Below are 16,785 nucleotides of genomic sequence, written 5' to 3'. Positions count from 1 at the left end.
AGGCGAAATGTCAGACCACATTTGCCTATCGTATCGGCCAAGAATCGCCATAGAATTAGCAACCCTTACTGTGGTTGCTGCAATTGTGGAAACTTTTTTGCCAATGGTATCGAGTCGTCTTCCGTCTCTGTCTGTAGGCGTGGAGATTTGAGATGATGGGTTTTTCGCCCTTTTTTGAGCTGCTTGTGCAATGACTGAGTCTGTCTTGGCCTGTCCAATCAGGCAAGCCGGTGAGGAAGCAGGCGCTCTGTATTTTTTATCCACTCGTGGCAAAACTGGAGGTAAAGAGTTTGGAGTGGCCATGATCTTTAGACCTTCTTTCCAAATAAACTCTATGATCGGTATCGACCAGCTTTGTCTTTGGGACAGATTTTTGAAATCATACAGGAAACAATCATCCTGTTTTGTCTCCATGGTAATGAGAAATCGTTTGGTAGCGTTATCCATAATCCTATGGAAATTTGCAATATCCACCGGTGGTGATTCAGCCTTCGGCTGTTCATCTGGAGCAGGGGAGTCAGCCTGATAATCCTCATACTCCGACGAATCCGAGTCATCCAATTCTCCTTCTTCCTGAGCCTCCTCTTCAGAATTGTCATCCACCGATTGAGTAGATAGTACCGGCATGGATGGGGCATGTACCGATTCTTCCATGTTAGGAGGGACTGAATGCGGAGTTCCTCTAGGCGGGGGGGAAGTGATGTGTGATTCGCCCAATTCCGAGGGCGGAAAACGTTGATAGTAATCATCCAACATGGACATTAAATTTCTAAATAATTCCATGGGCATTTGTGTCCCTGATGGGGGTGCAGGATCCAACCCTGTGTGTTGCGTCACCTGCTCCTCTTCCTCCTGTTCCTTAACGTGTATGAGCAAGTCAGATGGACTCGTAGCTGCCGGAAATAAGTCTCCACCAGAGTCCTCGTCAGAATCCAAAAGCCTGTCTGGCATCGTGAGTGGTGACATACATGCAGCCTGAGATGGGCGTTGTAGAATCGCCGCAGTGGTGGCTGGAGAAGGCAACGATATGGGGTTGCTCTTTGCAGACCATACTTGAAGATCTGTGCAAGTTGACAGTTTTGGCGTCATTGGATTCCCTTGGGCCACCGAGAAGTCCTGTGGCATTGACTTTGCTGTGAGGGACGAACTCGCCGTCGTCGACGACTGTGGCTGGAGAGGTCTCGTCGACGATCCATTTTTCGATGTCGACGACGTCGTCGTCGACGGAACACCTTTCGTCGTCGACGGAACATTTTTCTTCGTCGACGGGGTCGTCGACGGGGCCGTCGACGGCGTTATCTTCTTCGTCGACGAGGCCGTCGTCGACGACTTCGTCGACGGGGCCGTCGACGGTGTTTTCTTCGTCGACGGTTGGATCGTCGACGGAGTCTTCCTCGTTGACGATGAGTCCGTCGACGGGTGCTTCGTCGACGGTGAAGCCGTCGACGGCAAGGCTTTCTTCGTCGACGGTAGTGTCGTCGTCGACGGGAAGGGATTTTTCGACGCTGAGGAGGGCTTCGTCGACGGAGGCTCGTCGACGGTAGGTGAAACTTTCTTCGTCGACGAGATGGGACGAATTTGAACATGCACATAAGTAGGTGAGGACACTGAGGACACCACCAAAGAGGGTTTTGGTGAGGAATAGGTCGCAGTAGAAGTCACTGTAGTGGCAGTCTGACAGGAAACCGGCAGAGAAGCTGCTGCCTTGGTTGTAGGCCTCTGAGGTGACAATAAAGGGACAGTCTTTTTAATGACAGGCTCTTTGACCGATTTTTGACAGGCTTTCTTCACTTTAGAAGTCGAAGGTTCCTCAGCAGCGAGCGCGTGCTGGGCCTGTTTCGCCACCTTAGCCTTAGGGGTAGTTACTGTACCCTCAGCTATTCTCTTCCTAGATCCCATAGAAGACATAGAGGCCAAACTTCCTACCTCAGAGAGTGGCAAGTCCTTGTCCTTATTCCGTTGTATCCATAGTAGGAGGCGACCCTCTCTGTCCCTGAGGGTTTTTGTTGGAAAAGTGCGACAAATCTTGCATTCCTTAGCCTGATGGTCTGGATACAAGCAGTATATGCAGAGAGAATGAGGGTCTTCCTTGAAGAGCCTTGCCTTGCCACAAGAGTCACAAGCCCTGAAAAGGGACTTAGATGTGGACATGTTAGAAAGAAGAAAACTTTCAAACTTTCAAAGTAGAAGAATAAACTGAGCAGAGCTCAGAGAGACTCCCTATCACACTACGTGCGGTAAAAAATCTGACAGCCTGGGTCTCTGGGGAGAATACCTAGGTGGGAGCTGTGGCCTGATTGGCTGCAGTTTGGTCTAACATAATGACTTGGATGGTCACTAATGTGGAAGTTTTTTCATTGGTAGCTGAGGCTACTTCACTTCCTGGTTTATTGTAACTGTTATTTGCTATGTACAAATGGCTTATTACTGCTTTTTTATATACCGTGGGACTCCTACTCCGACGACGGGGAATGATTCAGGCATGTGAATCTATGAAAGACACCCCAAATACTGGAGAACAGTAGTTATGGTATATTGGACATGCTTGCTGGTATATTATCCAACGCTGGACTACATGGCAAGCACCTTAGACAGACTTACCTGTGGAGAACATGTAGGTTTTTGCTGCATCCAATGTTTTACACACGATTTTCTGGTAAAAACATCAATGACTGGTACTCTGGCAGACCCTTAACTATTTGTATATTTGATGAGCTCCCTTTACGAACTGCCTGCATTTGCCAATTCATTACTTTTTAAAATTTTGATGTAAATTGCACCATTTTGTTTTGTATTCCAAACACTTTCATAGGGAGAGAAATCCGATCTCCGTTTGCTCCATATCAAACACCATGAAAAGAGTCAGGCTTTTTCATCAATAATTTTTTTGTTTATATTTATACTTTTTAAGATCAGTAGGCTGAGGAATAGGTCTTGGTGCTACATAGAGTAAGAGAGGACCTATGCGTATGTTTAAGCTTATAGGTAACTTGGGATCCTGACCTTTCACTTGAATTTCTGTCCTGCTGCTCAGAGCACCTTGATAACATGAGGCTATCCAGAGTTTCTGTTCATAAGTTAGCGTCTCTACATACTCTTGTCCCACTCTGTCAGCTTCAGCTGGAAAGAGCGCATCTCCAAATGAAGACAAGGTCCCATTGACCTGAAGGGAGCACCAAGTGTCCTTAATGGAGGGAGAACCTGGAAGCACAGAGTTGTGAAAGCTAGCAGCTCGCTTCATGGTGGTGCTCCAGTGTGAGTGAGGCACTGTTCTGGAGGTAGTCCTAGATTCTTGGCCTCGGTAGCTATGGAAAGCCCGAAATGCGATGGGTAAATGTGATCAACTACCAAGGATGTTTTATGTAGCGTCATGCTTAGGAAAAAGGCCTGGATTGGCATAACTGGGGCAGTAGAAACTTGGGCAATACATAATGCGCCTCACATGTGACAGGATAACAAGTTAAAAGCAATATGACATTTGGAATACCTGGAATAAAAATTGTTGAAAATATGAACAAGTTTGGAGTATTTCGTTCACAAATTGTGGATTGCTTTGCGTCTGGCGTGGGAGTGATACTTCGCGTCTGTTTTTGATGAGTTTCCATGCATGTGGTATTCAGGCAGACCACGTTTCAAGGCTGCACGTGAAATTTTCAAAAATGATGAAAAAACGATTTAATTATCCAGTGAAGCTATTTGGAGACAAGGTTTGCACTTGGATACCCCCTCAAATGAATTGAAGTTAACCCACTTGCCAGGCCCAAACCTTCCTTTTTTATACGTATAAGTCACCCCGAAAGTAGGCCTTGGCAGCCCTAAGGGCAGGGTGCAGTGTAATTAAAATGTTGGACATGTACTTTTCAAGTCTTACATGTCCAGGTAGAGAGGAACTCTTAAATTTGTTTTCCACTACTTCACTACCTATCTTGCCCATAGGTTAATATTGGGGACGCCTTAATGCATCCTAAAAGTGTAATTTCCAATTAGGTAAAGATGGACATTTTGAGTTTGGTGTCTCTGGACTCACAATTTAAAATCACAACTTATGGTGAGGTTGGATTTTAAATAGTAAGTCTGACAATGCCACTTTCAGAAAGTTGGCATTTGCTTGCTTTAACCCTCTATCTCTGAATACAAGTCTGGTGTAGGTGACAGCTTGGCTTTGTGCATTCCCTCTAGACAGTCACATACAAAGGGAGCTGAGATGTGTCCTTCACATCCTGATGGACCATCACCAGGCTAACAGGCCTTTCTGAGCTGGATGGGAAGGAGGAGCTGACACTTGCACCTAAATAAGGATGTGCCACACAAACAGCTGCATATCCCCCTGAAGTGAATCTGGAACCAGTGCAAGAAGCGCAGGGACCTTGTGGACTTCAAAGGCCTCTCTTTGAAGTCCTCCCTCTTCAAAGGTACAACTGGTTATAAGAACTGAAACCCTGATACCACCAGTTCAGCACACTCTAGAGTTGAGGACACTGCCAAGAAGCAGAACTAGTGAGCTGCTGAAAGGACTGACACACTGCTGGACTCATATGGATTTGCCTGACTCCTGCTGTGCTGTGCTTGCTTTTTTTCCTGCCACCCCCCACCCCATAGTTGCTTCTTCCCTTCTCATCCCCATTCAGTTCAAGTCCCTCCCGATTGTTCAAAAACTGTTTACACTTCGATTTGTGCCTTTCTTTCATCTCTCTTTCATAAACATATTCCCAGTTGGGCACTTTGCTCCTCCTCCAAAGTTTCTCCTGTTTGTCTATTCATCAAATACTGCAGACTGGATATTCAGAATTTAGGACAATTATTGGTTCCCCAGGTTTATTTTTTCTACTCATTCTGGCTGTTGCCTCAGTGTAATTATCGGTCTGTAGGATGCCTCAATGAGGTGATTGTTCGTACTCTATAAATTATCATTAATTTGCGCCAACAGCAAAATACTCAGACCAAGCATAACACACATTGTTGCCTTTAGTACTCTGAACCCTCATTCTAAACATTTTCCTCACACTCTAAAACACACATACTAATGGCACAGAATGAATGGAACGGACAATACCTTGTCTCATCTTGCCCGTCCCTCAATCACAAAAACTTTTCTATGTAACATTTTCATTTCCTGTGTTTCTCCTCTGATCCTGAACACCCTGTGCTCACTACACTGGATAACTCACCTCCTACCTTTCTAGACATTAACCACCTGTGACCTCGCATGGACCAATACATTTTTTATGTTTGTCAGTGTTGCTTCTTGTCCGCTCACTGTTATGTACGCCAACCTAGGCCTAGGTAGCTAAACGACCTTTCACCTACGTTTGTCCTACCTTGCTCTGCATACCGGTTCTAGCACTGAACTTTTACCCAGTTATGTGCTGAATAAATGTAATTCGGTTTCTTTGAAACTAGCCTCATTTATTATGCATGAGGATTCTTAGTAAAGTCCCCTGCACATGATGTGCACAACAAGATTAACATACTCTGTTTAAAAGTCATAGTCATCTTCATCTTAGTGCCACAGAACTACTTTGCATAATTGCAGGTATTGATTTAGACTCATTTAAATAATTGTACTCACAACATATCGATTGTGGTAGGAACCATAAGGCTATCTTTATGGTATAAAAGAACCATAACTTCGCTAGATAGTCAGTGGAGATGCTTCCATGTTGACACAGACGCTGGGGTCCCGGCCTATAGAAGCTCCAGCATGCAGTGGTATGACATCCCTCGCGGGGTATCCAACTCGAAACCAAGACAGGTTCCTTCATTTTCTCCCATCAGGTAATGGGGTTGGCTGTTTCCTAGGGGATTCTTGGCTTTACATCCACATACATACTAGGTACACTTAGGTAGGGTCAGCATCGTATGAGTACACTGGATTACTGTCATGATTATATGTCTGCATATATTCACTGTCTTAGCACCATGGTAGAATGTTACCTTCTATTTACTCTGTTGGTGCTTGTAATCTTATACATTTGTTTCTGTCTAATGACTGTCGCAGCAAACAAGTTTTATACAAGAATGACGCTGGTTCAATAAATGCTTATTGAAAACGTCCCCAACGTTTATTCTGTTTATCTCTCTGAGACCAAGTGAGCACGAGTGACTGAGCGAAAAGTACTGTAGCCACGATCCATGAAGGATCAAGGGTTGTCATGTACGATAGTAGCCAGAAACTATTTGCTCCATGGTAATGCTCAGAATCAGTCTGAACACCAATCCCTTAGTTTATGTTGCCTACAAACGTGCAGGTCCTATGCATTTTTAGGAACTACACGACACCACCACCCATTCTTATTCGTATTGCTTTCTACCCTCCCATCCAACCCTTGTCCATATAGTTTCTTTCCTCCAACCCTCCTGTTATCTGTTGCCCTCCACCCACCATATGAAAGAAAACACTATGACGCAGCCAGTGCTGGCCAAGTCATTGTGCCTTTTTAAAAAAATATTTTTTTATTTAATACAATTTTATATAGCGCAAACATTACCCGAAGGTGTCAGAGCACTTTACAAAAGAACTGGTTGCGTTACGTAAAGAGTTTGGATTACATGAGTTACATAAGAGATACAAACAGAAAAATAAATTGCAAATGTACAAGTGGATTGAAAGGAGGGGAAAATTGCAAATGTACATGTTGTAAAGTAACTCAAGGAAGAGATACAAACAGATAAACTCTAAAATCACATAGGAGCGGTAGTAAGTACAAAGGTCTACTACATATACTTGTGGTTAGAGTTATATAAATATACAAATAGCAAATTCACTCAGGATTACATTTTAACAGCGATTAGGCTTAGACAATTATATATTACTTATTAACAGAGCAGGAACTTCTTGCCATTGTTCAGCCAGTTTAGCAGCTCCACTGGGAATCGGACATTTGGTTCGGGTTTAGACTGAAGATCTTGAAGGGACCGAAAAGTCTTGAGTCCAGAAGCAGGGGGTGGAGATGATGAGGATGGTATGGTAGGAAAGGGTATGCAGCTTGATTGCCATCTTACAGTAGCTTTACTCCTGCATGTTGCTTATCTTCTGTACTGAGGGCGCCAAGTCCGGGTCAGGCATGTCTTGTTTTGGGCCTCATGTTGAAGTCAGGCAGGGCTTATCTAGATGTCAGCGCTGTCATCTAAGCCCCCCAAGCCCCTATGAGTCGATTCAACAAGACAGTCTGAGGTCCATACAAGCCATGGTCACAAGGACAGACAAATTGAGGTCAGTCCACCTCCCACTGTTCATGCTGCCCACCCACCATAATAAAAAAAGCAATATGGTATTGCCAGAGCTAGCCAGAATATTGGCATTGCCATTCAAACAAAACTGCTGTTTCAAGCTCGCTTTTGTAATAATTCTTAAAAATTCTTAAATATGTAAATACCTGTTTGAGAATGGAAGGTAAGATGGTGTGCAGTAGCTGTACTGGTCCATGACATGAGTAAAGATTTCCTGACCTTCAGATAATGAGGGTGAACCTCTCCAAACAAACTCAAGATTCTAAAAAAGATCAAGAACGAAACATTAAACTGTGAGTACAGTAGCTGCCATCTACAATAGCACAGATCAGGTTTTTGTAACCAAATAAAAAAAGCGGCTCTCATCCCCACACACAAAATGCTAGGTCAAGAGCAAATCTTGGCCCAGGGTGGTGTAATAAGTCAATAGGGGGAACAGATAGGTGTGTCCCACTCTTCTCTATGACGAGTTAGTCTCACCAGATTCAGAGTATTAAAGTGACATTATAGTTACTAAGGTAATAACATTGTAGATTGCGTTAAAATAAGCCAAAAGATTAACTAAAAAAAACTAAATGTTGAAATGACGTTATAGTTAGGTGTTAAAATAATACAAACACAAATGTTTTAAAACCCAAACCCTCAAAGTCACAAGTTATAGTTTACTGAGCTAATTATACATTGTGGTCCCACCATGCACTGGTTATTACTTCACTCATAGGATGCTAAATTACATCATTGGTGATCTCTGTAGTGTTTAGGTGGTGGTGGTTTTGACCCTCACCTTGGGAGGGAGTTTAATGAGAGTTAATTGTTCAGGACAACATGGTTCATTGCTAATATTACTGAACAGAACCACACAGGCTAGAATTGTCAGAGTGCAGCTGAATAGGAACAGTATTCAGTCTCTTAATCCGGGGGCAGCTTGGCTCCACTTATCCCATGGCACAAATATGTCAGTCAACTACTTACATAGCTTCCTAACCTGAATGTGAGGCCTAAGAAGTCCAATAAAAATGTTTAAGGCATTTGTCTATGTCTGCAAAAGGGAAATTGACATAGCATGTCTCAAGGTAAACATTTGACCACAGCTGAGTGGCTGAGGCTGCAGGGGGAATTCTTTATAGATTCCCCTTCTTGTGCTAGGGGCATATTGGTATGGGCAAGAAACAGCATACCGTCAATGGCTGAAACAGCAGTAACAGACATCTAGGGTCGTAATATGCTTGTGAAGGGGTTGCTGGATGGTTAGCTGCTAGCTATAGTTGGTGTATTAGGGACCAACAAGCCACAAATGGAATTCAGGGAAATGCTGCAAACCTCACATTTCTACATACGCAGCATTTTTGGGAAGTGATCTCAACAGCATGCTAGATGTTAATACAGCCAAGTAATTTTCTCGTATACCGAATGCAGCGGCCAATAAAGCTTCCAAGGACTTGAATAAACTGACTTACAACCGGCAGGTCTAACAAGCATTACACCGCCACAGGGACTGAGTTTCACACTACTTCCTAAGCATGCACTAAACTTCCGATAAGACATGGCTATGGAGTCTACTCTTCTAAGGTGCATGGCCAAGTATGCAGGATATTGAGTCGTACTACCGCCGATCACTGCTGAGACATGTAGAGTGTGGAGAAAGACCCAGTGTGGAAGTTACAGGAAGCACTTCTGGTAGACTGTTTATAAAAGCATTGTCAGCGACTAAACAGTTAATTGTTTTAGCATCAATGAATGCTCAATAGAAAAGCACCCTGAGAACGGGATGCCTTACAGCATACAGAATGCACACAGAGTTAAACTAACACTCAATAGCAAGTTACTATTTTTGGGAACATAAACGAGGCTGTTAGAAATAGGGGCAGTGAGAAAAGCACAAGTGAGAGAGGAAAACACAAAAATGAAACCAAGGAACACTGCCCTGAGTCTGTTTGACAACAGAAATTGTGTGGAGAGACAGCACAGTGAAGGACATAAACGTAGGTGATTTTTGGCTTGGTTGTTCCAAGCGGATGAGACACTCCAACCTATAAGGACACAGAGGCCTTACAGGGATGGATCGCACACTCCCAACTAGAGATAAATGAAGAGATTTATTTGAAACGTTTTTATAGAGCATGAACAAGACCCTATAGGGTATCATAGCACGGTAAATATAGGCAAAACCATAAAGGAATTTAAAGAAACATAGGGTGATCAAACTAGGTATAAAGAGTCAAGGAATTACAAAGTTGAGAGGTAGATCCAAGCTGTATAGAAGAAGTAAAAGTTATTTAGGTGACTTCAGGTTATAGTTGCAGGAAGTTCTTCAAGAATAGACCTTGCACTTGTTTTTTCTGAATGTGGAGGTGAAAGGGTTAGCTCTGATTTCTGGTGGAAGAGCGTTCCAAATTCTTTGAGCAAGACCGGAGAAGGCGCGGTTGTAAGTTTTCTTCTTCTTGAATTTTTGTGGTTTCAATAATAGAGTGTCAGAGCTTCTTAGGGTCTGGTCACAACCAGATAGTTCGGGTTTTTTTGGCAGGTTAGTTGGAGTGTTGTAATGAAGCACTTTGTGCGTCAAGCAGGCTATCTTGAACCGGAACCTAGCTTCGAGAGAGAGACTATTTAGTAGAGTTAGATCTGGTGTGATGTGATTGCATTTTTTTGACTCTGTTATGAGTCTGGTGGCTGAGTTCAGCATAGCTCCTGGGAGGGGCGGGGGGGGGCTAAATTGATTTTAGATAGCCCAGCCAGGGTCAACATTCAATAGCCAAGGCAGGAAATGACAAGGGATTAGACCACTAGCTGCATGTCATCAGGCGGCAGGAAAGGTTTGAGTTTCCTTAATGTGTTGAGTTGGTGATTGGCTCCTCTGGTGGTTGCACTAATTTGGTCTAGCATATTTAGGTGTTTGTGCAAAGTCAGGCCTAAAGAGTTAGTGGAGTCCACAATGCGAGGAACGCAGTGGAGCATAGTTAGCTTTTTGAGCCAGTCTTGAATAGGGGCAGAGTGATTTTGGGGAGCAATCAGGAGGAATTCAGTCTTGAGCGTATTTAGCATCAGGTGATTGTGAGTAAGAAAATGTTAAGTTTTTAAAAGAGCAGAGTTAAGAGTTTTGATATAATCGGGTGAAGAGATTTTCAAGTATAGTTGAGTATCATCGGGGTACATGTGATATTGTATGTTAGAGCAGTTCAGAATTTCAGTCAGGGGTTCCATGAATAAGCTGAAAAGTGTGGGCGAGAGAGTGGATCCTTGTGGCACTCCAATTGATACTGGTGTACTGTTAGACAGGGAAAGGTTGACTTTGATTCTTTGCATTCTAGGAATGAGGCAAACCAAGCTAAAATTGGGCGGGATAACCCCATCTTTTTTCACGGAGATAGATTAACTTGTCATGTTTGACTGTGTTGAATGCCGAGGAGAGGTCAAGAAGTTTTAGTTAGCAGGGTTCGTTCTGGTCAAGCAATCTCAAAGCGTCATCGACAAAATGTGTTAAGGCGGTCTCAGTACTATGACCAGATCTAAAACCCGATTGGAATTGCTCCCGGAGTTGAAACTGTTCTACATGGTTATCGAGTTGTGTGTGAACTCATTTTTCTAGCAGTTTGGTTAAAGTCATGCTATCAAATAAGATTGCATTAGGTTTCCAAGGGATGGGGGTAACTTGACCTATTTTGAGGCAGTCAAGAATCAAGCCCTGCGTGAGTGATCGTAGACCAGATAGGGAGCAAGGAAAATCTAAGTTCTTTGAAGCACTTGGCAGGGAGAGGATCATTGAAATAATTTGAAGGTTTAAGTGAATTTGTCATTTTGAATAGTTTAGTATCATCTGGTAGTGAAAAGGAGTTCCATGACGCACTGAATTTTGGAGTACATTGCATATAGCCAAGGAGAGGGGAGCTTATCATGGGTACCAATGGAGAGCTAGTGGGCTGGGTCTGAAGATGTGTAGTTGTGAAGGTGAGTTGCGGTTCTAGTTCAATTTTTCTTGTCTTTTCTCTAAGGTGTGTAGAGAACTACTCATCGCTAGAGAATGAGTCTTCAAGTGTAGAGTACAGGTTTAGTTAAGTGGTTTGCTTGCTGTCTGACAATTTCAAAGAGCTTTTTCGGTCTGTTTTTAGCATTGTCTAGCTGTGATTTAAAGTGATTGGTTTTGGTACAACGGATGTGTTTGTTGTACGCACTTTTTGTCATCCTCAACTGCGTGAGGTTAGTTGTGGAAGGAGAGTGTCTCCATGATCTCCCTGCCACCCTTAGTTTGCGTCTTTCCTTGTTAAGGGGGCAGTTGAACCTGGGATTGGATTCTTGTTGGGAATCATTTTGAACTGTTTTGGAGCCATTTCGTCAAGAAAATTAATCACGGAGAAGATGTAAAGATCATTGAGGTCATCCAGATTTGACATACTAGGGTGCCGAGGAAGAATGCAATGTAGGCAAGATCCTTAGCATTGATATTCCTCAGATTTCTTGCCCATTGTTTGGCCTTACAAGGTTGTCCCCGTCTGATCATCACCTTTTCCATGATGAGAAAAGAGATAAGGTAGTGAGCTGACTGGTCACAAGGTGATATGTCATCCAGTTGTACAACGTTGTCTTTGGCAATACTACAATCATGGGGGAGTCTTTTTTGTGGGTAGGTCCGTCGCAGGATTGGGTGAAGTTTAGGTCTGAGAGGAAAGCCTTGAAAGAGCACAGTTGGGGATCATTTAGGTCGTTCCAGTGTAAATTGAAATCCCCAAGGAAGCTGTGGTTATGGTGTTGCTCAAAGTTAGAGGAAATGGTCTCCACTAATTGTTCAACAAAAAGCAGTTAGTATGTGTCTCAGGTTAAGAGTAGAGCGAAAGATGCCTGCTATGCCACCCCCAACTTTAACCGGTCCATCCTGTCTGATGATGTCATTAACAGGTGGAACTAATATGTCCAGGATTGGTGAGGAGGAGTCGTTGAGCCAGGTTTCAGTTAGGATCCATAGGTCCAGTTTATGTGTAAGTATGAGGTCAGCAATATCGACAGTATGATTAAGTGCTGACCTGCAGTTCAAAGCATCGATTTTATGTGAGATCTAGTTACTAACGTTTCAAGGTGGAGACAGGTAATAAATTATCTTTGTTCATAGTTCTGAGATTGATGCTGGGTTCTCTAAGCGGATTGGAGGGAATAGTTAGGATCTTGAATAACACATGTGATTAATTATTACGGGAGGAGTTGTAAGATAGTAGAAGGGAGTGAATGTTAGCCTCTGTAAAATGGTCAGTAATCCTATGGGGCCTGGGTAGGTGGTTGGGATGTGCCCGTGATTTCCAGTGTAGGCTCCAGTTTACCATAGGCGAAGAGCTATTTCATGTTTGGTCATTGTGGGATGACAAGATTGGTTGGGTTTAGGGGTGGTATTTAGGCTCCAGAGTTTCTCCAACTTCATAGAGAAGAATATCAGGTTCTGAAGCCCCTCCTTCACTGATTGAAGATCTTATTTTAAATCTACACGCTGATCATCAATGGACGGCGAGTTTAGAGGGAGGGTGGGTGGTCTTGGGGATGACAGTGCATGAGCGTATTTTAGAAGAGAGAGTAAGCAATATTCATTTCTCAGACGTCAGGTGGCAAGTAATAGGCGACGGTAAGTGAGGGGTGGCCAGTAGGCGGTGCATTGGAGGAAGAGAGAGGCAGAGGGGTTGGTTTCTTATGCAAAAGAGCGGAACAAGCCCGAGGGTTGGGGTGTGAGGTGGGTGAGTGAGGGGTCAATTGGGGAGAAGGAAGATGTAGGGGATGCAGCATGGGGATTTAACACAGAGGAGAGGCTACGGTTAGATGAGGTAGATGGTGCAGAACTGTCTAAAGATGATCCCATTGTTGTATATGGATATTGCGAGATCGGCCTTGAAGTCTTGTGAGGGCATTATAGTTATTTGGAAACCATGAGGAGTTTTCCTTAAAGGGTTGGATCAGAGTAAGGAGGTTAGGATTCTTCTCTATTTAGCTCTTCTCTTACTGAACAAGATTAGTTTGTTAACCACCACACCTTTTGAAGTGCAAAAGTATGCAGAGATAATTGTTTCGGGGTGCTGTTTGAGTAAATTATGTTTGAAGTTCTCAGCAGCGTTTTTTGATAGGTTAGGGGGATAAACTATCTCAAATGCATTCTGTCCTACCTGTGACAGCAGGTTACTGTACTGGCAGGTATTATATGGAGCCATGTTGGAGTATGAGGCAGGTGGTGTGAGATGGGTATAGTTGTACCTTTTTTTTTGGGATGAAATTAACAGAGGATTGTTATGGGCAGGTCTAAACAGTTTGTTTCACAAAGAGTTGTAGCTCAATTAATTAGATGCAACTTACATAGGGTCTAGTCATAGATAGTAGGAGTGCTAGCATGGGGCTTCAAGGTAATAAAAATAAAGTAGGGAGGCGTCGGCCTATTGGGAGAAGTTCTATGCTCAAAACAGAAAGAGCGCAAGGGAATGACTTGGTATCACTGACAATCTAGAGGAGATGGACTGTGGAGTTCTATGGAACTTACGGTGCTCTGATTGATCCTGGCTTATGAAAAAGAAATATTGCCCCAGTCCACGGAATAAGTCTTACTTGCAAATTTGTCCATACTAAGAAGAGACCCACTCTATATGCCACTGTACCGCGCTGTGTAACTGCTCAGTACTGACTGTTAACCTTTATGCAAAATATTAGTGAACAGAAAATACCTGTGCCTGACAAACATAATCCAACCAGACCAGCCAGGCCTTATACCGACGAGAATCACCGTTGCCAACAATAGACCCCTGATTCATGTCCTTGGCTAATGCCGATTGGATTTAAAATACTAGTTGCGGCATCTATTGACATGGAGGAAGAGTTTGGCATGTTGATATGGGAATACTTATTCATAGCACTAGATGAACTGGGCTCTGGCACTAGCAAAAGGAAATATACTCCTGTACACAAAGCTTGAGAACTGGTAAAGTAATCTCGAAATTATGATTGATTTACTTCGGCACCAGAAGGAGCTTCTCTCTTTATCCCCCTTATTCACTCTAGCCATGGAGTCGATGGCACCATGTTGGAATTTGAAAATTGAGCCTTGGCACTGTGGTAAGGAAATAGATACAACTACTGTACACGAACAATGAGAACTGGTAGACTAATCCCGAAACCATGGTTGATCTACAGGGTCATCAGGCAGGAATACCCTCTTTACCTCTTTTATTTGCCCTGGCTAAGGAGCTGATGGTCGGTATGTTCCACAGCTACACCAAACAGTGGGGCTTGAATGTAGGAAAATTTGCACACACAATCTCCCTCTTTGATGAAAACCTCCTTTACTAGTTTAATGCTGCTGAGTGGGAGTTGGAGTTAGGGCTAGGCTCAATGCCCTAAAGACTATAAAATCAGCCTGCCATGGTGTGTATGAACCTGCAGAATATTGTCAAAACTAGGTCGGAAAACACTGGCTCCATGTGAATTACAGGATTGAATAAAACATGCTTTTTATTATCCTTAAGCCTTACTGGGTGAAAGTCATATAATAGCCAAGCCCTCTGACATCCCCCCACAAGGAACCTTGGATCAGCATCCATGCAGCTGAGCCTTCATTTCCTCTCCAATAGACAGAAACGTGGCAGGCTTTATCCATCAGTGCAGAGCCCTGTCCTTAGAATGGCCTGGATCAAGAAGAACCAAATGCTCTTCAACCCAGGAAACTCTTCAACCCAGTACTACTCAAAAGATCATTTAACTGATTCATTTTCCTGGGCCAATTATCAATTAGCGCCTTTTATTATCTCTCTCATCTTAGTGCACCTAACTGCCTTTGTTTACCTTATTTCTTGTTTTACGTTCATGCAATTTGCAGCCCACTTTAGCAAGCTATTGGAAGGTGACCAAAAAATACAAAACACCCAATTTAATATGTAAAAAATAAAAGAGTTAAAAAAACACTTCATTATGTAGAAAAAGGGAGATAACATCTTAACTATATTTGACAAATGTAAAGAGAATTGCTTATAGTTTGACTGTAATTCGCTGAGAACGTATTACTTATTATGAGGACTCCCTAAAACATTAAGATGTGTCACTTCTGTTAGCCTTGCATGGATCATACCTTTTTGTTCTGCATGTCGCTTTTAAGGTTGTAGTCAATACGGGATATCACATGGGCATTAAACCCAGCCAATGCGAACACGGTAGGCGTAGCTGAGGATGCACCAAAGGGATCAACATGCCAAGAGAACTGTGGTCTCACTCCAAAAGTCTCGTACAAAAAGCCATGGCCTTCTGCAAAAAGTAAGTTTTGCCAATAAAAGTGGTAAGTTATTGACCTTTATATTTTTCAATTTTCACAAGGTATTTAGGAAATATGCACTCCACAAATAAGCACATTTATCTTAAAAATGATCTGTCTTCAGATGATTCACTCACGGATTTGTTCATTCACAATATATTATTCAAAACTTGAGGGTAGGTTTTGTTTGCCTTTTATATGAATACTGGACTCTCGCTTGTGTGTGAAGAGGATCTCCTGTGATGCCATCTTCAACAGATATGCCTCTGCACAAGGAGGAGAGCCTACAGGTGATTGTACTTGCTAATGATGTTCTCAGAGAAACCGAACATCCAGATGGTTTGGTGGGTAAATCTTCATACTGGGTGTAATTAATAAAAGAACAATCTAAAATAATGCAAGATATTTCAAATCTTCTTCACTGAAATTCCAACAATGGCTGACTAATCACAAAACTGTTGACTCGCTCTTATCAGTCAGTTAAGATAGTCTTCTTATTAAGGAATAAACAAAATTCAGAAAAAACAAAGTAACATTTTCTGAGGTGCATCAGTACAACATATAGATCACTGCTTAGAAAGAAATCTAAGGGGGCAGGCCGATGCCAAGATAGTGACTAAAAACCATTCATTGCAATGCGGTGTCCCTAAGAACCGGGTTATATAGAACAGTAAACAATAACAATGAGTTCTGCTGCACAGGAATTATTTTTTCAACGCTTTATACTCTTTCTTTTAATTTTAACTACTCAATAACAGTCAAAAAACTTTTTTTTCTAGAACATCGATATATGAATAACAATATACAAAGGAATTCTGACCAATGTGTATTGTAATTATTTATTGATATGTTAAATTGGAAAGAAAAAGTATAAACTAAAGACAGTGATTGCAAGCCACACTTATGCACTGTCCGGATCACCACCAGCGCACAGACCCTCAGTACGCTCTTTCAGACATTTAGTATTTATCCCCTTCCTAGGGGAATAGAAATAATTGTGGCTGTGCCGGCCTAGAGCGTCAGTGCTGTGGGAGCTGATTAAGCCTGCTGCCTTGCATGACGCAGTCATGAGCAGATGGGGCTAGACGGGGCCTCCGAGGACCCGCAGCAGTCTTTTGAACTTTACCCCACCCCCAAGTCAGACGTGGGCATCAGCAGAGCTGACTGGTCTGCTCTGTTGGAGCGGGCCGCAATCAGGTGAGTAGCTGTGGATGGGAGCACCGTTTTCTCTGAGAGAGGAGTTAGGCATAAGTTGGGACCAATAATAAATGGGCCTCAATGTGGCAAGGGCTACT

At 42.9% G+C, this 16,785-nt stretch overlaps 1 protein-coding gene across 1 annotated transcript in view; it reads right to left on the bottom strand.

The window, feature by feature from the left end:
- MAN2B2 (mannosidase alpha class 2B member 2) overlaps window positions 1–16,785 on the bottom strand; it is a 371,121-nt gene that overhangs the window by 277,787 nt on the left and 76,549 nt on the right. The window contains exons 4-5 of the mRNA XM_078678503.1: window positions 15,311–15,483; window positions 7,377–7,492 (exon numbers count right to left, since the gene is read on the bottom strand). Coding sequence (XP_078534629.1) covers window positions 7,377–7,492; window positions 15,311–15,483 — 289 coding nt within the window. The remainder of the gene's footprint in view (window positions 1–7,376; window positions 7,493–15,310; window positions 15,484–16,785) is intronic.

The sequence above is a fragment of the Lissotriton helveticus genome, chromosome 2_2 (assembly GCF_964261635.1).
Source record: "Lissotriton helveticus chromosome 2_2, aLisHel1.1, whole genome shotgun sequence".
NCBI classification, from domain to species: Eukaryota; Metazoa; Chordata; class Amphibia; order Caudata; family Salamandridae; genus Lissotriton; species Lissotriton helveticus.
The sequence above is the reverse complement of the archived record's forward strand: the minus strand, read 5'-3'. Positions and strand labels throughout refer to the sequence as shown.